The following is a 24,846-nucleotide window of genomic DNA, read 5'->3' on the forward strand; positions in this document are numbered from 1 at the left end:
TGTGGAAGAAAACAGAAAACCACCATCAAAATGGATAGAAGAATAACCAGAATGGCAAAGGCTCACCCACTGATCAGCTCCAGGATGATCAAAGACAGTCTGGAGTTACCTGTAAGTGCTGTGACAATTAGAAGACACCTATGTGAAGCTAATTTATTTGCAAGAATCCCCCGCAAAGTCCCTCTGTTAAATAAAAGACATGTGCAGAAGAGGTTACAATTTCCCAAAGAACACATCAACTGGCCTAAAGAGAAATGGAGGAATATTTTGTGGACTGGTGAGAGTAAAATTCTTCTTTATGGCTCCAAGAGCCGCAGACAGTTTGTGAGACCACCCACAAACTCTGAATTCAAGCCACAGTTCACAGTGAAGACAGTGAAGCATGGTGGTGCAAGCATCATGATATGGGCATGTTTCTCCTACTATGGTGTTGGGCCTATATATCACATACCAGGTATCATGGATCAGTTTGGATATGTCAAAATACTTGAAGAGGTCATGTTGCCCTATGCTGAAGAGGTCATGCCCTTGAAATGGGTGTTTCAACAAGACAATGACCCCAGGCACACTAGTAAACAAGCAAAATCTTGGTTCCAAACCAACAAAATTAATGCCTCGCAGATGTGAAGAAATCATGAAAAACTGTGGTTATACAACTAAATACTAGTTAGTGATTCACAGGATTGCTAAAAATGCAGTTTGAACATAATAGTTTTGAGGTTGTAGCGTCAACAGCAGATGCTACTATTATTGTGAACACCCCCTTTTCTACTTTTTTTTACTAACAGCCCAATTTCATAGCCTTAATTCATATCATCATATTGTTCATATCATGAACAGTGATGCCGGTAACGCGTGGCGATTACCAACGCGTGGTGGTAACGCGTTACTTAGTAACGTGTTACTCTAATCTGACCACTTTTTTTTTGTAACGAGTAATCTAACGCGTTAATCTTTCCAAATCAGTAATCAGATTAAAGTTACTTCTCCAGGTCACTGTGCATTACTGTTATTTTTGCATTGTGGGTCGATAGCAGCATTAAACTTGGTCCGTGGGCAGGGGGTCGGGGCTTGACTGAACTGCCCACTTTAAGCGAGCTGTGAGCTTTTCATCCGCTGTTTTCTGCAGCTGCTCATCCTCACCTCTTAAAGCACGGTGACAACAGCACACCTGCACTGAGCTTTACAGACATTTTTATGCTTTTTTCTCATTTATTTAGAATTCTGAGCTGAGCCGCTCCCTATCTGCTGCTAAAAACAGCTGATCCTCCGCGATCCGTCAACAACTAACACTATTTTCCACTCAAATGCACCTGAACTCTCTTTCTGAGGACCACATGATGTGAAAACGCAATAAAACTTTCTTACCTGTAAATGTGGTCATGTTTTCTGCATAAATAAATGTTATCCATTCTTTGTGCTCAAACGCCAAAGCAGGGGCGAATTCAGATGGAATGGGGGCGTGGGGCAAGGATGTGCCCCCCCCACAACACCCCTAGATTAAAGGTCCAGTTTTGAAGCCTTTTTTTACTACAACTACTAATACTACTTATAATAATAATAATTTCGACAAGTAAAATGTTTAGAGAGAATTTAAATGTTAGAAAAATGTTAGAAAGAATTATTAGTTACATTTATAAACAATGTAGGTTAGAAATTGCAAGTTTTACTGTTACAGTGCTGTCAACAGTTAAATATGAGCTCAAGAAAGAGGTCTTTATTTTACTTTTTCTAAAACAAGTATTTATTTTCATTGAAGTCACGAAAGAGTGACTATAAAGTGAGTTTTGGCAAAACAAGTATCATTGTCATGTTGAGGTGGCAGAGGGTTGTTGTCGACAGCTGGGGAAAGTAACTAAAAAAGTAAGTAGCAATCTAACTTAGTTACTTTTACAACTGAGTAATCAGTAAAGTAACTAAGTTACTTTTTCAAGGAGTAATCAGTAATCAGTAATTGGATTATGTTTTCAAAGTAACTGTGGCAACACTGATCATGAATGCTTGGTCTTGTTTGATTTGTGAGCATCTACTGGTACCTTGTTTCCCATGTAACAATAAGAAAATTACTCAAAACCTGGATTAATGTTTTTAGTCACATAGCACTACTATTATTCTGAACACTACTGTAGCTGACCTAAGCAAACCTTATGTACCGGCCTGGGCTTCGCGTTCTCAGGGTGCAGGACTACTTTGTGTCCCTAGGGTGAATAAAAAGTCTGTGGGTCACAGAGCTTTCTCTTATCATGCCCGTTCTGTGGAATGATCTCCCTGCATCAATAAAAGTCAGATTCTGTAGAGACTTTCAAGTCCAGACTTAAAACACACTTATGTTCCCTTTCATATGGCTAGCATACTGACATAGTATGTTACTATGCTTTTTACTCTTTTAAATTAATTTCATTAGGAAACGGAGCATGCCATGGCCTCAACTTTATCTAAATTCTGGGTCTTCTTAGTGAAGCTCAGGGCTAGTGGCCGGGGATCACCTTAGTATTTCTTTTGTTTTTCTTGTTGCTTAATGCTGACAAATTATATTGTATTTGTTGTCTTTCCAATGCCTGATTCTGCTTTTTATCTCTGTTTCAGGTGCAGCTCAATCCAAAGATGGGTGTGGTGTCTGTTTCTGCAACCCTACCGTCCTGTGCACCGGCAACATCTCCTGTATATTTGTTTTTGTGAATTGTTTTGTAAATTGTTTCTGTAGCATGGCCCAAGCAGAGGGTCACCCCTTTGAGTCTGGTCTGCTTTAGATTTCTTCCTCAGAGGGACTTTTTCCTTACCACTGTTGCTCTGGGGGTTAGTAAGGTTAGACCTTACTTGTGTGACGGGCCTTGAGGTAACTTTGTTGTGATTTGGCGCTATATTAATGAAAATAAATTGAAAATTGAAAAATTGAAAATGAAAGAAAAATGTTCTTTGGTACAATATCACAGCAGCAGGTAGAATCCATGTTAATATGTCAGCTATTTCCAGGTTGTGAAGATGATACAATGACACAGGTAGTGCAAATGACTCAGTTCATTTAATTTCAATTCAACTGATTTATACAGTGCCAAATCACAACATAAAATGTCTTTCATAAGGATGATGACTGACCATGTGCCCCCAACACCTCAACAACACCACCGTTTCACACTGACTTTACTTCCATCCTGCTTCTGTGACTGCAGCCCCAAAAACAACACCCAAATGTGTCTGTTGGAAGCAGACGGGCACATTAATTTAGCAAATATCAGACATTTTTGATGTACAACAAAGTGTACAAAACATTAAGTATGTAAGCCTGTAATGTTCATCAGAGGTGTGCTGGATGTTTTGCACACAAAACTACAGCATGCTGTCACGACAGCAGCTTCCTGTCTCCACTGATGGCAAACACTATATGTGATTATACATATGACCACAAGAGTGAGCAATTGTGTCTTCTGAGAAGTCAACAATTCAGTGAACTCTTCACTGACACTTTGTTTGAAAGGGTGAAATTGGAAACCTTTTTTTTCCTAAATCAGACTTACACAGCCAATTTTCCAGTTGATCAAGATGATTAATAATAATAAAAAAATTGAATAATGTATGCAACATCATAAGTTAAAATGGGCATCATACACTATGTAATGTCGGGCAAAATCACAATGTTTTGTATGCACTACATACATAAGAAGTACATGAAATTCTGCAGGCACAAAACACTACACACACACACACACACACACACACAGACACACACATTTGAATATTTATGCAGTATACACACACAGCTGCACTGCTGTGAGGCATTCAACACAGAATTGATGTTACCTGCAGTCTTTCAGCACATTTTAGGTTCAAACAGTCTCTTCAAAGCTGTGACCCCCCCCCCCCCAACTTCCCCCACTTCTCCGACCATGCCCTGAGGCTCTACTACTCTGTCATTATGGTGACCAAACACACACGCAAGCTTCCTGCACAGCTCACTTCAAGTTAACAAATGGCCAAGCAATCAACTGCACAACAGGCTAGCATCCTCCTCAAAATATTCAGATGAACTGTCATCACCCACACAGACACTCACCATAATGTACTCTGACTTGGGAGTTTTAGTAGTCCCACCCTCAATTGTTGCCTTACTTATCGTATTGTATTAGCGTGAGTTTGTGTGGGTTTAAGCCCTTCTCCACTGCCCATAGAAAACCCAGGACACAGTGGAGGGATTATATTCCGCAGCCGGCTCCATCAAAATCTCCCAGGAAGTGTTCAAGGACTTGGGCAAAGATAGGGAAGTGTGAGCTAGTTGCTCAGTCCACTGCTGCCATGACCCAGATAAGCTGTAGAAAGTCAATGAATGAATGAGTGAATTCTACTGGAGGTGACCACCCACCCAGAGCCTCCCTCTGTAACAAGGCACAGGTGCTGTCCATTGGCCTGCCCAGTGCCCCCCCACCCCCCCAACCCCACCCCTCCCAGGTTACCTGCTGGACAGACATCCTGATGGCTGACTAGCTGAAAGGGAACCTGTCTACGCCTGCTAGACGCCTCCCAACACACACTCACTCACACCTTCATCACCCCTCAATCTGTCACTCAAACATTGGTCTACAACCTGTGCTTATCTGTTAGTCCCCCAGGCTGTCCCTATGCTTCCCCTAACTGTGGCACTGCATGGTTACCTTTGAGGTGAGGACATCAATCTGTTCATTGTGGCTGCACACAGTAATTAGCCACTTTCTTGTCTCATGAGGGGATCCTCACCAACTATAACTACCAAACATGTGTCCACTTGAGTGGTGTTGAACAAACATTACACATTTCTATACCAGACATCCTCTTTTCTGTTCCTTATGCCCCTTTCACACCAGGCCCGCTTCGAGTTGCGCTGTGCGGCGTCATGACAACGCCACGTGGAAGCATATATATATATATATATATATATATATATATATATATATATATATATATATATATATATATATACGAGGGCTGTCAATAAAGTTACGGTCCTTTTTATTTTTTCAAAAACTATATGGATTTCATTCATATGTTTTTACGTCAGACATGCTTGAACCCTCGTGCGCATGCGTGAGTTTTTCCACGCCTGTCGGTGACGTCATTCGCCTGTGAGCACGCCTTGTGGGAGGAGTCGTCCAGCCCCTCGTCGGAATTCCTTTGTCTGAGAAGTTGCTGAGAGACTGGCGCTTTGTTTGATCAAAATTTTTTCTAAACCTGTGAGACACATCGAAGTGGACACGGTTCGAAAAATTAAGCTGGTTTTCAGTGAAAATTTTAACGGCTGATGAGAGATTTTGAGGTGATTCTGTCGCTTTAAGGACTTTTCACGGTGCGAGACGTCGCTCAGCGCTCTCAGGCGGCGTCATCAGCCTGTTCAAGCTGAGAACCTCCACATTTCAGGCTCTATTGATCCAGGACGTCGTGAGAGAACAGAGAAGTTTCAGAAGAAGTCGGTTTCAGCATTTTATCCGGATATTCCACTGTTAAAGGAGATTTTTTTAATGAAAGACGTGCGGACGGGTCCGCGCGTCGGGACGCAGCCGCCGCGACGCTCCGCCACAGGAAAAACACCTCTGTTGAAAGCCTTAAGGACAAGTTGGAACATGTCCTGCCTGTTAAACAATTTCTCATATACTCACTCCACTGAAAGCCATCAAAAGCCGCCTGGATTTTACAAATGGTTATCAACACGGAGGTGTTTTTCCTGTGCCGCCGCACCGCGTCGGCTGCGTCCCGACGCGCGGATCCGTCCGCACGTCTTTCATTAAAAAAATCTCCTTTAACAGTGGAATATCCGGATAAAATGCTGAAACCGACTTCTTCTGAAACTTCTCTGTTCTCTCACGACGTCCTGGATCAATAGAGCCTGAAATGTGGAGGTTTTCAGCTTGAACAGGCTGATGACGCCGCCTGAGAGCGCTGCACGACGTCTCGCACCCTGAAAAGTCCTTAAAGCGACAGAATCACCTCAAAATCTCTCATCAGCTGTTAAAATTTTCACTGAAAACCAGCTTAATTTTTCGAACCATGTCCACTTCGATGTGTCTCACAGGTTTAGAAAACATTTTGATCAAACAACGCGCCAGTCTCTCAGCAACTTCTCAGACAAAGGAATTCCGACGAGGGGCTGGACGACTCCTCCCACAAGGAGTGCTCACAGGCGAATGACGTCACCGACAGGCGTGGAAAAACTCACGCATGCGCACGAGGGTTCAAGCATGTCTGACGTAAAAACATATGAATGAAATCCATATAGTTTTTGAAAAAAATAAAAAGGACCGTTACTTTATTGACAGCCCTCGTATATATATACACACACACACAGTGGTCCCTCGCTATAATGCGGTTCACCTTTCGCGGCCTCGCAGATTCGCGTATTTCTTTTTTTTTTTTAACAGCACATTGTGTTCTGCGTCCTTATCAGGCGGGCTGGTCGCAGCACCGGTCGGCATCACCGTGACTGCTCTCACAGCCTCCGATGTGTTTACCGAGTCTGCGGGCTCAGTAAGCGCCGCAGCGGGCCACTCACACCACCCCCCTGTCTGGTGTATAGAGCTGCGGCCAACTCCAGCAACAGGTCCAGAGACTACACTCCCTGTTTTGATGCGGAGCGCTCCAGCAGCCTGCAAGAATAGACTTCTTGCGGAAAAATCTGCAGCGCTGCATGGTCTTGGTAACCGCAGGCGCAGAGCTCCATGGCCACTGAGAGAGGTTTGTATCTTTATAATGACTTGGATTCTTTGCAGATCCCGCATCCGTACCCCACAACGGTACCACGGGATGCAGTGAGCGAAGGGACAGCACGCGCATTGTGTTCTGCGTGTGTCTGTTTATAATCTTCTCGCCCAGAAGACAAAAGAGCGCCAACAACTACCCATAACTATTCTTCACTCGGAACAAGACTCCCGCACTGGTGTGTCACTCAGTGGAAAAAGACACAACAGCGGAGTGGCGCCAGGACGAAGAGGCGTAGCCAGTGGAACTTTGAAATACTGGTGAGTCACTATTAATAATTTCTTATGTGTCCAACCTCATGGGTTGATCGTTAAATTAAATTTGTTAGTTCTAAAATCCATCATACACTCAACAAAAATATAAACGCAACACTTTTGGTTTTGCTCCCATTTTGTATGAGATGAACTCAAAGATCTAAAACTTTTTCCACATACACAATATCACCATTTCCCTCAAATATTGTTCACAAACCAGTCTAAATCTGTGATAGTGAGCACTTCTCCTTTGTTGAGATAATCCATATCACCTCACAGGTGTGCCATATCAAGATGCTGATTAGACACCATGATTAGTGCACAGGTGTGCCTTCGACTGTCCACAATAAAAGGCCACTCTGAAAGGTGCAGTTTTGTTTTATTGGGGGGGGATACCAGTCAGTATCTGGTGTGACCACCATTTGCCTCATGCAGTGCAACACATCTCCTTCGCATAGAGTGGATCAGGTTGTCAATTGTGGCCTGTGGAATGTTGGTCCACTCCTCTTCAATGGCTGTGCGAAGTTGCTGGATATTGGCAGGAACTGGTACACGCTGTCGTATACGCCGGTCCAGAGCATCCCAAACATGCTCAATGGGTGACATGTCCGGTGAGTATGCCGGCCATGCAAGAACTGGGACATTTTCAGCTTCCAAGAATTGTGTACAGATCCTTGCAACATGAGGCCGTGCATTATCCTGCTGCAACATGAGGTGATGTTCTTGGATGTATGGCACAACAATGGGCCTCAGGATCTCGTCACGATATCTCTGTGCATTCAAAATGCCATCAATAAAATGCACCTGTGTTCTTCGTCCATAACAGACACCTGCCCATATCATAACCCCACCGCCACCACGGGCCACTCGATCCACAACATTGACATCAGAAAACCGCTCACCCACACAACGCCACACACCCTGTCTGCCATCTGCCCTGAACAGTGTGAACCGGGATTCATCCGTGAAGAGAACACCTCTCCAACGTGCCAAACGCCAGCGAATGTGAGCATCTGCCCACTCAAGTCAGTTACGACGACGAACTGGAGTCAGGTCGAGACCCCGATGAGGACGACGAGCATGCAGATGAGCTTCCCTGAGACGGTTTCTGACAGTTTGTGCAGAAATTCTTTGGATATGCAAACCGATTGTTTCAGCAGCTGTCCGAGTGGCTGGTCTCAGACGATCTTGGAGGTGAACATGCTGGATGTGGTGGTCCTGGGCTGGTGTGGTTACACGTGGTCTGCGGTTGTGAGGCTGGTTGGATGTACTGCCAAATTCTCTGAAACGCCTTTGGAGACGGCTTATGGTAGAGAAATGAACATTCAATACACGAGCAACAGCTCTGGTTGACATTCCTGCTGTCAGCATGCCAACTGCACGCTCCCTCAAATCTTGCGACATCTGTGGCATTGTGCTGTGTGATAAAACTGTACCTTTCAGAGTGGCTTTTTATTGTGGGCAGTCTAAGGCACACCTGTGCACTAATCATGGTGTCTAATCAGCATCTTGATATGGCACACCTGTGAAGTGGGATGGATTATCTCAGCAAAGGAGAAGTGCTCACTATCACAGATTTAGACTGGTTTGTGAACAATATTTGAGGGAAATGGTGATATTGTGTATGTGGAAAAAGTTTTAGATCTTTGAGTTCATCTCATACAAAATGGGAGCAAAACCAAAAGTGTTGCGTTTATATTTTTGTTGAGTGTAATTATTTACAGGAAAACGTTCTATTTTTATTTCTTAAACCAATGTTTGGGCCTGAAAACAGGTTTTGATTTTTGGTTTCATTCTATAATACTGGACTTATTTTTCGACTAAGGTTTGAACTTTGAGAGTGTTTACACAGGAGAGAAAAGTGAGAAAATGTTCATGCCTGTTTGAGAAAAGTGTATAAAGTGTGTAGTGAGGGGTTTTACAGCCTTAAAACATCTATAATAATTGTAAAAACTAACGCTGACTAGTTCGTGGATTTCGCCTATTGTGGGTTATTTTTAGAACGTAATTCCCGCGATAAACGAGTGACCACTGTGTGTGTGTGTGTGTGTGTGTGTGTGTGTGTGTGTGTGTGTGTGTGTATATATATATATATATATATATATATATATATATGTACATATATAAGTAGATATGCATATATAAACATGATTGCAGTTGAAGAAAAAAATAGGAGCATCTTATTTACAATATGTGAAGTGGAATTTACATGTGATAAGGTGACATTAGTGCTGGAATTTGTAAACAACTTGTTATTGCACATGATTTGTGGACATATTAATATTGCACGTGATTTGTGGACATATTATTGCATGTGGTTATTTCACAGTGTTATTGTACAGTCTGACAGCAGCAGGGAGGAACGACCTGCGGTATCGTTCCTTCTTGCACTGAGGGTGCCTCAGTCTGTCACTGGAGCTGCTCAGCTCCACTACAGTCTGGTGCAGAGGGTGAGAGCAGTTGTCCATGATGGATTTGAACTTGGCTAACACCCTACTCTCAGCCACCTCCTCCAGAGAGTCCAGAGGACAGCCCAGGACAGAGCTGGACTTCCTGACAAGCTTATTCAGTCTGTGTCTCTCCCGCTCTGTGCTGCCCGGGGCCCAACAGACGACGGCACAGAGGAGAGCAGAGACTACAACAGAGTCATAGAAGGTCTTAAGCAGAGGCCTGCTCACTCCAAAGGATCTCAGTCTCCTCAGGAGCTGGAGGCGACTCTGGCCTTTCTTGTACAGGGCGTCAGTGTTGTGAGTCCAGTCCAGTTTGGTGTTGAGGTGAACACCCAGGTATTAGAAACTGTCCATGGTCTCTATGTCCTCCCCCTGGATGTTCACCGGTGGGTGAGGTGGTGGTTTCCTCCTGAAGTCGATCACCATCTCCTTCATCTTACTGGTGTTGAGACACAAGTGGTTGCGCTCACACCAGTCCACAAAGTCTGTGATGACCGACCGGTACTCCAGCTCATTCCCCTCAGACACACGACCCACAATGGCGGAGTCATCAGAGAACGTCTGGAGGTGGCAGCTGTTCGTGTTGTTGGTGAAGTCCGAGGTGTAAAGGGTGAAGAGGAAAGGCGAGAGGACGGTGCCCTGGGGGGCCCCGGTGCTCCACCTCAAACTTACATACTGCGGGCAGTCAGTGAGGTAGTCGATGATCCAGGCAGTGAGATGTCCATTTACACCTGCGTCCTCCAGCTTCCCCCGCAGCAGCGCCGGTCTGACAGTGTTGAAAGCACTGGAGAAATCAAAGAACATGACTCTCACAGTGCTCCCGCTGGTCTCCAGGTGGGTGAGCACTTGCTGCAGCAGGTAGATGACAGCGTCATCTACCCCGATGTTGGGCCTGTAGGCGAAGTGCAGTGGGTCCAGGATGTCGCTCACCATGGTGCGGAGGTGAGACAGAATGAGCCCCTCCGTGGTCTTCTTGAGGTGGAAGGTCAGGGCAACTGGTTTGTAGTGGGCTGGTTCCTTGGCGTGTGGTGTTTTGAGAACCGGGACCACACAGGAGGACTTCCACAGGGTGGGGACCACCCCCAGGCTGAGGCTCTTGTTGAAGATGTGGCTGAGGACCTCACAGAGCTCATCTGCACAGGTCCTCAGCAGCCTCGGGGAGATCCCATCAGGTCCTGCTGCTTTCCTCTGCTTCAGCCACAGGAGCTGGCCTCTCACCTCAGCCGGAGTTACAGTGAGTGGGGAGGGAGGGGGAGCTGAGGTGTGAGCTGAGGTGGGCTGGTGCTGAATATATCCGGGTAGAGGAGGGACAAAGTCCGGGGTGCAGTGGAAGTGACCAGGGGGAAGAAGGTGGGGGGGCAGAGGGACTGGAGGGCTGGCTGCTGGAGACGTGTGGAGACCCAGGAACAGGCAGGGGAGCAGGTCTGGAGGAGCTAAAACGGTTAAAGTAACTGTTTAGCTCCTCTGCAAATCGAGAATCTCCATCTGCAGTCCTGCTGGCACCCTGCCCAAATCCTGAAGCGGGCTTGAGGCCTCTCCACACATCCCTGACGTTGTTCTGGGCCAGCTGCTCCTCCATCTTCCTTCCATACTCCTTCTTGGCTGTCCGGATCGTCCACTGGAGTTCCTGTTGGACTCTACGCTGCTCCTCTCTGTCTCCCGAGTTGAAAGCCCTCTTCTTCTGGTTCATCAGGACCTTCAGCTCAGGGGTCACCCAGGGGTGGTTGTTGGGAAAGCACCGTACCCTCCGGGTGGGCAGAGTGCTCTCCACACAGATGTTCACGTAGTCAGTGACACACTGGGTCAGGCCGATGATGTCTTCATCATAAACGTTTTGAAACATGCTCCAGTCTGTGGTTCTGAAACAGTCCCTCAGCCTCTCAGTGGCCTCTTCAGTCCAGAGTTTCACTGACCTTTTCTGCACTGGCTCTCTTCTCACCCTGGGTATGTATTGGGGAAGCAGGTAAACGAGTTTGTGATCCGAGCGTCCGAGCAGGGGGAGGGGGGTGGAGGTGTAAGTGTCCTCCACATTAGCGTCAAAAAGGTCCAGTATTCTATTGTCCCTGGTTTTACACGTGATGTACTGGTTGAACATGGGGAGGGTGGCGGAGAGGGAGGCGTGGTTAAAGTCTCCGGTGATGAGGAGGGGTGCGTGGGGGTGTTGCGTCTGCAGTCGCGTCACTGTACTGTGGATCTGCTCACAGGCAGCGGTGGCATCTGCAGAGGGAGGAATATATGTGCAGAGCGTAATCACACTTCCAAACTCCCATGGGAGATAGTACGGCCTCATCCTCACCGCGAGTAGCTCCACGTCAGAGGAGCAGATCTGATCCTTCACGTGAACGTGACCTGCGTTGCACCATCTCTCACTCACATAAATGGCGAGCCCCCCTCCTCTTTTCTTCCCACTCTCCGCCAACATCCTGTCCGCGCGGATGAGTATGAAGCCGTCCATGTTAATAACAGAGTCCGGTACATGTTCATCCAACCACATCTCCGTGAAGCACATGAGACTGCAGCCCTTATACAGCCTCTGGAAACGGGTTAGCGCTGCTAGTCTTGTTGCGGAGAGACCTTACATTCCCCATGACCACAGACAGAATATAAGTCCTTCTCCGCTTCGTCCGTCTACCCCTGCAGCCTCTCCGTCTCTTACGTATGTCTGCAGGTATGTCCAGGTGCTCAGCATAGTGGGGACCCGGCCCACTGTACATAGAGTCTCTTAGTCCAAGCAGCTGATCCCGGCTGTAAACAATGGGAAGTCCGGAGCCAGGGACAAAGGGATTTCCCGCGCTGCCTCAAAAAATGCCAAAAGAAGCAGAAAACTAATTACAAGAGTTACAAAAGTGGGTTTCCCATATGCACACTTGCACAGGGTACCACCCACTGCAAATAAAAACAATAAAGCACTATTAAAAAGTATTAAAAATAGCGAAAGTAGGAAAACAGGGGGCAGAGCTGAAGTAACAAGCAGCTGTATCGACAGCGCCATCTTGAAAAAAAATACAATACAAAACTTAAAAATAATTACCTTTTTAGATGGTTCCAAATACGTTCTCCACCTCATTAAGCGCGCGTGAGAGAGAGAGAGAGAGAGAGAGAGAGAGAAAAGCTGAAGCTAGAACAGTCCTCTGTGATTCCAGAAGCAATTAGAGGCGTTTTCAACAGCCATCTCTGAGAGAAAATGATTAATTAAATATGCAGCATCCTGCGCACAATGCGAGGCATCCAGTGGAACAAAGCACGGTGTCGAGCTGAGAACACAGCAGGTGGAGATCATCACGACAATGTGCATGCAATTGCGTGGATCAAAGTCGTGTAAGTGTCAGGGCACTTTAATTTCATAGATTGTTTCCACAATGTCAACACACCTAAGAAACTGGTAACCCAGATGCATCAAGCCCCTTTCACACCAGGCCAACATAGAGTTACCAACTACACTGAGCTTATGCTGCCCGAAATGGCAGTACGCTAAGGGATGCAAAGGGGTCTGCGAAATGGACACAAAAAATTTTACATGTTTAATTTTTTCGCAGACATTCGGCGTAGAGCATTGGACACACTGATTTGGATCATAAGCAAAATATACTCAACTCTCCTTATCCCAACAAACATCTCATCAGAAGATTTAACTGGCATACCGTTTTTGGAGTTTCAGAGCCCCCAAACAGAAAAACAGGGATGAACACATAACCTCCACCCACTTCTGTTGGTTGGTGGAAGTCAACATACAATGTACTAAATAATCTAAGCAAATTTCTGGGAGAATCATCAGCTTGCAGGTTTTTTTAGTGATACAAAACTCACAAGTCCTATTCCTGGTTGATCATATGTAACACTCTGAATACCACTGTAAAGTATAAACAGTGATGCCGGTAACTTACTTAGTAACGCGTTACTCTAATCTAACCACTTTTTTTAGTAACGAGTAATCTAACGCGTTAATCTTTCCAAATCAGTAATCAGATTAAAGTCTCCAAGTCACTGTGCGTTAGTATTACGAGGTCTATTAGAAAAGAAACCGACAGTTTTATTTAAAAAAAAAAAACTATATGGATTTGAATCACGTGTGATTACATCAGCCAAGCTTGAACCCTCGTGCGCATGCATTGAGTTTTTTCACGCCTGTCGGTGACGTCATTCGCCTGTGAGCACGCCTTGTGGAAGGAGAGGTCCAGCCCCCTCGTCGGATTTTCATTGTCTGAGAAGTTGCTGAGAGACTGGCGCTGTGCTTGATCAAAATTTTTTCAAGAACTGTGAGGCACATCCGAGTGGAGACCATTCGAGAAATTCAGCTGGTTTTCGGTGTAAATTTTAATGGCTGATGAGAGATTTTGGATTGTTTCTATCGCTGTAAGGACTTCCCACGGAGCGGGACGTCGCGCAGCGCTCCGAGGCGACGTCGTCATCCTGTTTCAAGCTGAAAACCTCAAAATTTAAGCCTCTGTTGACCCAGGATGTCGTGAGAGAACAGAGAACTTTCAGAAGAGGTCGGAATCAGCGGACGGATTGGTGCGTCGGCTCGCAGCCAGCGCGGCGTGCCTGCCACAGGAAAAACACCTCCGTGTTGATAGCCATTTGTAAAATCCAGGCGGCTTTTGGTGGCTTTCAGTTGAGTGAGTATCTGAGAAATTGTTTAACAGCAGGGCATGTTCCAACTTGTCCTTAAGGCTTCCAACGGAGGTGCGTTTCCTGTGGCGGGCGCCGAGCTGACGCGCCAATCCGCCCACACGTCTTTCATTAAAAAAATCTCTTTTAACAGTGGAATGTCTGGATAAACTGCTGATTCCGACCTCTTCTGAAAGTTCTCTGTTCTCTCACGACGTCCTGGGTCAACAGAGGCTTAAATTTGGAGGTTTTCAGCTTGAAACAGGATGACGACATCGCCTCGGAGCGCTGCGCGACGTCCCGCTCCGTGACGTCCCGCTCCATGGGAAGTCCTTACAGCGATAGAAACAATCCAAAATCTCTCATCAGCCGTTAAAATTTACACCGAAAACCAGCTGAATTTCTCGAATGGTGTCCACTCGGATGTGCCTCACAGTTTTTGAAAAAATTTTGATCAAGCACAGCGCCAGTCTCTCAGCAACTTCTCAGACAAAGGAATTCCGACGAGGGGGATGGACCACTCCTTCCACAAGGCGTGCTCACAGGCGAATGACGTCACTGACAGGCGTGAAAAAACTCTCGCATGCCCACGAGGGTTCAAGCTTGGCTGATGTAATCACACGTGATTCAAATCCATATGGTTTTTTAAAAAATAATAAGGTCGGATACTTTTCTCACAGACCTCGTATTTCTGCATTGTGGGTCGATAGCAGCATTAAACTTGGTCTCTGGGCAGGGGGTCGGGGTTCGACTGAACTGCCCACTTTAAGCAAGCTGTGAGCTTTGCATCCGCAGTTTTCTGCAGCAGTTACGACTCGTCCTCACCTCTTAAAGCACGGTGACAACAGCACACCTGCACTGAGCTTTACAGACATTTTTATGCTTTTTTCTCCTTTATTTAGAATTCTGAGCTGAGCCGCTCCCTATCTGCTCGTTAAAAACAGCTGATCCTCCGCGATCCGTCAACAACTAACACTATTTTCCACTCAGATGCACCTAAACTCTCTTTCTGAGGACCACATGATGTGAAAACGCAAGAAAACTTTCTTACCTGTAAATCTGGTCATGTTTTCTGCATAAATAAATGTTATCCATTCTTTGTGCTGAAACGCCAAAGCAGGGGCGAATTCAGATGGAATGGGGGCGTGGGGCAAGGATGTGCCCCCCCCACAACACCCCTAGATTAAAGGTCCAGTTTTGAAGCCTTTTTTTACTACAACTACTAATACTACTTATAATAATAATAATTTCGACAAGTAAAATGTTTAGAGAGAATTTAAATGTTAGAAAAATAGAAAGAATTTAATAGTTACATTTATAAACAATGTAGGTTACAAATCGCAAGTTTTACTTTTACAGTGCTGTAAACAGTTAAATATGAGGTCAAGAAAGAGGTCTTTATTTTACTTTTTATAAAACAAGTATTTATTTTCATTGAAGTCAAGAAAGGGTGACTATAAAGTGAGTTTTGGCAAAACAAGTATCATTGTCATGTTGAGGTGGCAGAGGGTTGTTGTCAACAGCTGGGGAAAGTAACTAAAAAAGTAACTAGTAATCTAACTTAGTTACTTTTACAATTGAGTAATCAGTAAAGTAACTAAGTTACTTTTTCAAGGAGTAATCAGTAATCAGTAATTGGATTACTTTTTCAAAGTAACTGTGGCAACACTGATCATGAATGCTTGGTCTTGTTGGATTTGTGAGAATCTACTGAATCTACTGGTACCTTGTTTCCCATGTAACAATAAGAAAATTACTCAAAACCTGGATTAATCTTTTTAGTCACATAGCACTACTATCATTCTGAACACTACTGTAGCTGACCTAAGCAAACCTTAGGTACCGGCCTGGGCTTTGCGTTCTCAGGGTGCAGGACTACTTTGTGTCCCTAGGGTGAATAAAAAGTCTGTGGGTCACAGAGCTTTCTCTTATCATCATGGAGAAAGTAACTAAAAAGTAATTAGTAATCTAACTTAGTTACTTTTACAATTGAGTAATCAGTAAAGTAACTACAGTAGTGTTCAGAATAATTAGTGCTATGTGACTAAAAAGTTTAATCCAGGTTTTGAGTATATTTCTTATTGTTACATGGAAAATAAGGTACCAGTAGATTCTCACAAATCCAACAAGACCAAGCATTCATGATATGTACACTCTTAAGGCTATGAAATTGGGCTATTAGTAAAAAAAAGTACAAAAGGGGGTGTTCACAATAATAGTAGCATCTGCTGTTGACGCTACAAACTCAATACTATTATGTTCAAACTGCTTTTTTAGCAATCCTGTGAATCACTAAACTAGTATTTAGTTGTATAACCACAGTTTTTCATGATTTCTTCACATCTGCGAGGCATTAATTTTGTTGGTTTGGAACCAAGATTTTGCTTGTTTACTAGTGTGCCTGGGGTCATTGTCTTGTTGAAACACCCATTTCAAGGGCATGACCTCTTCAGCATAGGGCAACATGACCTCTTCAAGTATTTTGACATATCCAAACTGATCCATGATACCTGGTAGGCGATATATAGGCCTGACACCATAGTAGGAGAAACATGCCCATATCATGATGCTTGCACCACCATGCTTCACTGTCTTCACTGTGAACTGTGGCTTGAATTCAGAATTTGGGAGTCGTCTCACAATCTGTCTGCGGCCCTTGGACCCAAAAAGAACAATTTTACTCTCATCAGTCCACAAAATATTCCTCCATTTCTCTTTAGGCCAGTTGATGTGTTCTTAGGCAAATTGTAACCTCTTCTGCACGTCTTTTATTTAACAGAGGGACTTTTGCAGGGGATTCTTGCAAATAAATTAGCTTCACACAGGCGTCTTCTAACTGTCACAGCACTTACAGGTAACTCCAGACTGTCTTTGATCATCCTGGAGCTGATCAATGGGTGAGCCTTTGCCATTCTGGTTATTCTTCTATCCATTTTGATGGTTGTTTTTTTTTTTGTTTTGTTTTGTTTTTTTTGTCCATTTTAAAGCATTGGAGATCATTGTAAATGAACAGCCTAAAATTTTTTGCACCTGCGTATAAGTTTTCCCCTCTCCAATCAACTTTTTAATCAAACTACGCTGTTCTTCTGAACAATGTCTTGAACGTCCCATTTTCCTCAGGCTTTCAAAGAGAAAACCATGTACAGGTGCTGGCTTCATCCTTAAATAGGGGACACCTTATTCACACCTATTTGTTCCACAAAATTGACAAACTCACTGCCTGAATGCCACACTACTATTATTGTGAACACCCCCTTTTGTACTTTTTTTACTAATAGCCCAATTTCATAGCCTTAAGAGTCTTTTTTTTGCTAATAGCCCAATTTCATAGCCTTAATAGTGTGCATATCATGAATGCTTGGTCTTGTTGGATTTTTGATGATCTACTGAATCCACTGGTACCTTGTTTCCCATGTAACAATAAGAAATATACTCAAAACCTGGATTAATCTTTTTAGTCACATAGCACTACTATTATTCTGAACACTACTGTAAGTTACTTTTTCAAGGAGTAATGAGTAATTGGATTACTTTTTCAAAGTAACTGTGGCAACACTGAGTATAAAACCAGCAACACCATAAAACTCTCACATTTCCAATCTTAATAATCCACTAGTAATATCAATCTATGAAGGCAACTACACAAGAAATAAATGGTCATTTCATCAAACCTCAACTGAATAAAATTATTGTGCCTGAAAAACACTTTTACCACCACTTTCCCCCAATAGGTTGTATGAAGCAGAACACAGTATGTCATTTGAAATGAGAAAAGAATAACTTTCTCTAGACATCATTATCATTTCCAAATATTTATACTGACTCAGCAACACATTTGTAGAAGGAAAAAAAGAGTCAAAAAGCCATCAGTCTCACCATAGGTTTGCCATCAGTCCAACGGAAGTCATTGTCAAACATCTTATCATTCAGGCCAATCCACTGGTAGTCCTGCCCCAGACCTGGCATAGAGAAACAAGAGTGTTATATTTACTGTTACCATGTGGCCTTATTTGGAGTTTTCAGATACAGAAAGTGTAAGGGGAACAGAGTGAGTTATCACTGACATTTTTCTGTGTGTGAATCATTTTTCTTGGCTTTATAACTCATGGTGTTTTAAATATAATATGTGCTATTATTATCATGTAGTTTCCCCTAGTTTGGGCATGAGTACAGACCTGCATTGTTTGCTGGTTGACTAAAATTGAGGTCTTACGGTTCACAAACTGCTGCTCTTCGTGGGAAAGGATGCTGGTGAGGTGAGCTCCCTGTATACGGCAGTCTCTCTCTGCTGTGTCCCAGTTTCTTCTGTGTGGGAAGTACTTGTAGCAATGGCCCTGAAACTTGTGCCAGCCATACTCACATATTTGTGTATCTGAGTAGAAAATGGAAGTAGGAATAAGACATCAAAGAATATCAAGATATAAAACAGCGTAACAAACACAAAATTAGAAATAAAAATTTTCATGGTGTGGAGAAAGAATCAGACATGGATGTCTTAGCCTCACCACTTACAGACAGCTCAGGCTGCCTGCTGTTATCACTGCCTATTTTTCATTATTGCTTCTAATCAAGATGAAAGAGGAACAGCACAGTGATAATTCATACAGCCCCTAACATGAGCATAACAGAAGAGGTAGTGGAAAACAATGAAGGCTCGATTTAATGACTGATGATTCACTTCACAAAGGTATGACAAGCCCTGTAAGGTTTTGAGGCCCATCAAGCCGGTGCTTATCACTTGATAATAGGGTTGTGTATCGGGAATTTTGTTTAGATTTTGTTTAGATTTGTTTAGATTTTGTCAGATTTTGTTTATTTCTGTTCATGTCCAGAGCTCAAGGATCCACCATGTAGAGTTTATTTATGTCCAGAGATGAAGGATCCACTGAACAGTTTCATATTTATTTACTTTAAGACTCAATAAAATGTTGCTGACATAGAAAACCTGTAAAGCCTACTTGTAGTACACAGAAAATTCACAGGAGGTATCGATAAGAGAATCGATAATGGTATACAGACACCCTCTCTACTTTTAAGATTAGGCTTAAAACTTTCCTTTTTGCTAAAGCTTATAGTTAGGGCTGGATCAGGTGACCCTGAACCATCCCTTAGTTATGCTGCTATAGACGTAGACTGCTGGGGGGTTCCCATGATGCACTGTTTCTTTCTCTTTTTGCTCTGTATGCACCACTCTGCATTTAATCATTAGTGATCGATCTCTGCTCCCCTCCACAGCATGTCTTTTTCCTGGTTCTCTCCCTCAGCCCCAACCAGTCCCAGCAGAAGACTGCCCCTCCCTGAGCCTGGTTCTGCTGGAGGTTTCTTCCTGTTAAAAGGGAGTTTTTCCTTCCCACTGTAGCCAAGTGCTTGCTCACAGGGGGTCGTTTTGACCGTTGGGGTTTTACATAATTATTGTATAGCCTTGCCTTACAATATAAAGCACCTTGGGGCAACTGTTTGTTGTGATTTGGCGCTATATATAAAAAAAAAATTGATTGATTGATTGATATCGATAAAATCTTATCAATACCCATCCCTACTTGATACCATAGCATAAAGCAGATGGGAGCCTACGATTCCTCTTGGATGGGGTGCCAGTCCACTGCAGGTTACTTCCCCAGCCAAGGCTGGTACCCATTAACTGGGACAATACAGAAGAAGTCTCTTGCCCAATGACACAGACAGGGAGCATGGAGCACAAGCCTGGAATCAAACGCCAGTCTAAAATAGATAGCTCAACTCCTATCCCATAGAATCACCTGCTTATAATCCAAGATATGTTATCAATGTTTAAATTGTGATTCAGATTCAAAAGTCAAGCTCGTCATGTAATCTTAAAGACTTGAAATTTCAAGAACAGAGGAGGTGTGTTTTAAAATACAAACAAGGTAAAGCCACTTTCACAACGGGCCTGCTTCGAGTTGCGTCATGCGGCGTCATGATGACACCAAGTTGATGCAACCTAGCGCTGAGATGATGCAGCCTAGTCCGAGTTGATGAAGCCTAATGCCACAATACCATGAGGGATGCAAAGGGCGACATGAAACGGACACAAAAAAATTAAACATTTTTGAACATATTTAAAGATGTTTAAAAATTAAACATCTTTAAACGTTTAATTTTTTTGTGGATTTTCGGCATTGAGCACTGGACGCAGAAAGGAAGCAGTCGAGGCAACGTAACAGTACTGAATGTGACTGGATGCCACACCCACAGAATATAATGCTACCCGACGCTAATTTATGATTCCTGCTGTGCTCCGTTGTTGCCAAGCTATAAATCAAACAGGATTGTTGTCAAAATTATTATACCTTGTACACAATGCAGCAAAATTACACCATTCAAAGAGCACATCTAAATAATTAAACGAAATAAAATGCTCATTACAGCCTGGCTGCAGCTCCGCACGCTCACCTCCTCAAGTTCTCTCATGATTGTGTTGTGTGTTGGGGGGGTTTGGCTGGACATTTTGGTGTTCTTTTCTTTTCTTTGCTCTCCAGGTGGTATGCAAACTGTTTTTTGTCTGTGGAGAAGGTGCTGGCAGAAGAGTCCTTCACCCTCATCAGCATGATGTGCAGCACCTGTGGATGATGCTCACGTGCAACCTTAAAGACTTTCAGCTGAAGCAGATAATGAGATGGCGTTCTGCATTTAAGCCATGAGTGATTCAAGCAGAATTGCCGGGAACTCGACCTTGTGACGTTCGTTTGTGAGACGCTGAGGACCGTGCCTGGGTTTGACACATCGTGCCTGTGAAGGAGGACGGGTGAGGGACACATGCTGTCAGCACACATCAGAGGTGATTGATTGTCTGAATAAGTGTTAACAGTAATTTGGTATTTTGTTACGCAGTAAATGTGAATATTGATGAGAGTTGTGCAGCTCGCTTCTCACGGCCGTGGCGTGCGGCCAGATGATCCTCCACCTGTTGTGAGAAGCTGCTCATTTACACATAAAGCTTAAATTCAGACTTGAATGTGTTGCTGATAGTGTGTGCCTTTGAAGGATATTAGTTGTAGCTGTTGACTTACCTCACCTCTTCTATCCTTCACAGAGTCAGTTTGTCGTGTCCACCTGGGGGGTGTTTGGCGGTGAATGTGAGTCCAGAAGCGCCGGGCTTCGATCCCTTTGGGCGCTGGAGAGCGCGCCGTCCTTCACTCCGCCAGACAAACGCACTTTATGTTGTACACCGAGTTTTGCACAAGAGGGGGATAATAAAATTGTTTTGTTTTTTGGAACCGCTTTCTGGTTATTTAGCGCTGGGTTCAGTCAGACGCAGGTCCGTTCCTCAACCCGCATCGGCACATAACAGATTGTGTTAAATAAAGTCCATTAAGTCCTGTTCACAGACCAATTGCCAGCAACAGGACATGTCCCCATCCAGTATACTCCTCACGGAGGACATCTCCATGTCCACTCACGGTCACTTTGCGTGCTTCGTGGTCACAGGAAGAATGATAAACTTTAACAGAAATCAGAGCGCATACCTGCAGCGCTGCACAAGAAGAAATATAAACTCAAAGAGAAATCAGAGTGCACAGATGCTGTGCAAGAAAAAAGAAAAACTAGAACACACATCAGAGCGCACAACTGCAGCACGACACAGGAAAAACGATAAACCAGAAGAGAAATCAGATAAGAGAAATCAGTAAAAAAGAACATTATCTCCTGGAAATACTGTATTCTGACTTTTTCCAATGTATCAACTCCATCTGCATGTCCAGGCAGTCTGCTCTCCCCCTGCTGTGTGCAACTGATGCAGACATTCCTGCATTATTAGATACGCAGCATATGCAACTTGAAGCAGGCCCAATGTGAAAGGGGCTTAAAGTAGACTTTTCCAGTAATACATATTTTCCATCATTTGGACATTACCTCTGAGCTTTTGAGAGGTGCATTTCATAACATCTAATCATTATAAATCCCTACATGACAAGTAAGCTGATGTGTCATGTCCAAATGTGTACTGCAGCAACTCATTTCATGGTCTGTCACATCCTCTCCTTCAACCCACCTTTGGGATAGTAACAGGACATTTCACTGGTCTGTAATCCTTAAAGTTACTTTTTCACCCTTTCTCCTGGCAAGACAGCAGCTGAGACTTACTACACGATGTGGATATGATTCACCACGACAAAATCTGAGGTATAAACACTGGTCAGTGCAGGCTGTCAAACCAGGAAATTGGTGTGGATTGAATGGTAAATGGACTGCATTTATATAGCGCTTTTCCATCTGCATCATACGCGCAAAGCGCTTTACAATAATGCCTCACATTCACCCCGATGTCAGGGTGCTGCCATACAAGGTACTGGATTCTTATAGTTACTATGGCAGTGTAAAGGTAAATTGGTAATCTGCTCTTGGATGGAAATATTAAGATGTGTTTTCAAGTCTAGCACACCAGCAGTGGTATATGCATCACACAGGATCTAATACTAAGAAATTTCTGAGTCGTGAAAGGTACTGTAACTTAGGGTAAATTGAAATGTGGCAGCTGTCTGAAAGTGGTGGAAACTGATGCTCACACTTGCTTGGAGCAAGTCAAGAATGATCACACATGATGGCCCGTTAGGCTACACTACAAAGGGGAACATTAAATGTGGTTGTGATGATGAGATGAAGATTCAATTCATAACTGATCCCTGGAAGCAACCCAAGGAAAAACTCTACTCTTTGATGTGAAGTGAGAAGCTGTGATAGTTGTGTGTCCAAAATGCAGAATCACATTGCGTTCAGTTTTTTTATGCCCTTATTTATTCCCTGGTCACTTAATTAAAGTTTGCATATTTAATCAAATTACAGCCACGCCCATAATATCAGAACAGGTCACTTTAGCATGCCATCAGAAAAATCTTTTGAGATGGGTCTCAACAGTTTAAATGGATGGGTGGAACCAATTTATGAACAAAAAGCTTTTGTTGTTCTGGCACTGAATACTTACTAAGACGTGAGTCATCACAATAATCAGAAACTTACCCTGTTCACAAAACTGTCCAGTGTAGCTAGGGAGGCATATGCATGTTATGCAACCAAGCCCGTCAATACATGTACCTCCATTGTGGCACGGGTTTGAGTGGCATTCGTCTATATCTATAGAAAAATCAGACATATTAAAGAACATAAAACAATCAAAATATTTTCAAACAACTTTTGAAAAACTATAGTACAATTACTTTCACTTTGTTCTAAAAACTGATGTTCGGATTGACTTAGTCCTTATTTGAGGAAAGGCTAATGAATATCATGTAAGGTACCTACCAAATTCACAGCGATCGCCAGTGAAACCAGGTGCGCATTTACAAATAAGGATGCTTCCACTCTTCTGACAAGATCCTCCATTCAGACAAACATTTTCTGAACACAAATGAACTCCTATTAAGGGAATAAACAAAAATGGATTCTGAATTTACAATATATTTTGCATGTCAAAGAAAGCTATGCCAGTGAACCTACCTGTAATTTCAACCGTCTCGCCAACCACAGTGCGGCCCAAGTCCAGTCCTGTACCAGGTGAGGCAGTCGTATCCTCCATTTTAATTGGTGTTTCTCTTTCAGTGGTTGATGGCAATACAGTTATACCACTGACATCTTTCTTATCTTCCTCAAAAAAGGATGACAGAGTGGTGACTAGTGATTTAAGTGACACTGGATGGCTTTGTGTTTCAGTTAGTGCCACTGTTGTGCTGGAGAGCCTTGAAGACACTCTCTCTGGGGCTATGGTGACACCTTCTTTGAACACAGTTTGAATTTCATCTGGGGACAGAGCATGTTGCTGTCCTCTATCTCTTGGTTTCTTGGTAGTTCTAAATTCTTGAGACTGTCCATCAGCCCCAGTGCTGGGCAAAGCAGGTAAGATGGTAGTAAGAGTGACAAGTGCTGCTAATACAGATGGCTTGGTTGCTGTTACTTCGGAACTACTTTGAGTGCTCCTCATCAAGTCCATGGTGTGACTCTTGAGTGTTTGAGAAACAGCAGGTGGCGTAGTAACAGACACTTCTACTTCTTTCTGTTTTGTAGTGGTTTCATTGGATTTTGGAGCTGATTCAACCTTGAAGAGGTCTGGTCCTTCATAATCTGGGGTCTCTAAATCTGTGTCATCAAAATCACTGCCATCTGGAGAAGGTGTTCTTTGAAGATTTGTAAATGTTGATGTTTCACTCTCTTTTTCAATTTTGAGTTCAACTGTCCCAGCATCTACTGAAGCAGATACAGTTTCAGCCATCACAGATGGAGCAGTAACAGTAGATAATTTTTCACTGGAGCTTGTTTTATGAGTTGCATACACAGGGGTGATTGTGTTCAGTGATAAATCTTTTGTAGAAATTTCAGTATGAGATTGGTGTGTGAATGTGATATCTGACTTAGCCTGCTCAGGTGATTCTCTCGGTGTTGTCAGATCATGTACAAGTGAAAACGGTGTGACAAACTGGACCATAATATTAGGCTGTGATGGTATTAATGTGGAAGGGACATTTGATGTCGGCTTAAAGGACATACGTTCGGCTGGCATTGTGGTGAATGCATAGGATGGTTTAGAGCTTGACTTTATAGTGGTTTCTTCTAAAGATGCAACTGTCTCTTCACTGGGTGTAGAAATTCTGTCATCAGGAACCATTTGTACACTGGACAGTGATAAGTCTGAGGATGTTGAGTAGGCTGGCAAATCAGTGGCTGAAGATGCATTTAAAGGTATTGGTGTAAGAGCAAAGGATGTAGCAGTATCAGTCTCAGAACCCTCTGGTTCCTCTGTCAAGTCTGATTTTTGTTCTGTTGTAAAAGTGACAACTTCTGCTTCCTCTGTCCATGTGGTT

The 24,846-nt window shown here is 43.6% G+C and overlaps 1 protein-coding gene across 1 annotated transcript in view; it reads right to left on the reverse strand.

Moving 5' to 3' along the window:
• The window catches only part of LOC117510403 (versican core protein-like), a 138,174-nt gene that overhangs the window by 12,322 nt on the left and 101,006 nt on the right, over positions 1–24,846 (reverse strand). Inside the window, exons 6-9 of the mRNA XM_034170102.1 lie at positions 23,294–23,407; positions 23,012–23,125; positions 18,246–18,404; positions 17,909–17,991 (exon numbers count right to left, since the gene is read on the reverse strand). Of these exons, the coding sequence (XP_034025993.1) occupies positions 17,909–17,991; positions 18,246–18,404; positions 23,012–23,125; positions 23,294–23,407 (470 nt within the window). The remainder of the gene's footprint in view (positions 1–17,908; positions 17,992–18,245; positions 18,405–23,011; positions 23,126–23,293; positions 23,408–24,846) is intronic.

The sequence above is a fragment of the Thalassophryne amazonica genome, chromosome 5 (genome assembly GCF_902500255.1).
Source record: "Thalassophryne amazonica chromosome 5, fThaAma1.1, whole genome shotgun sequence".
NCBI lineage: Eukaryota > Metazoa > Chordata > Actinopteri > Batrachoidiformes > Batrachoididae > Thalassophryne > Thalassophryne amazonica.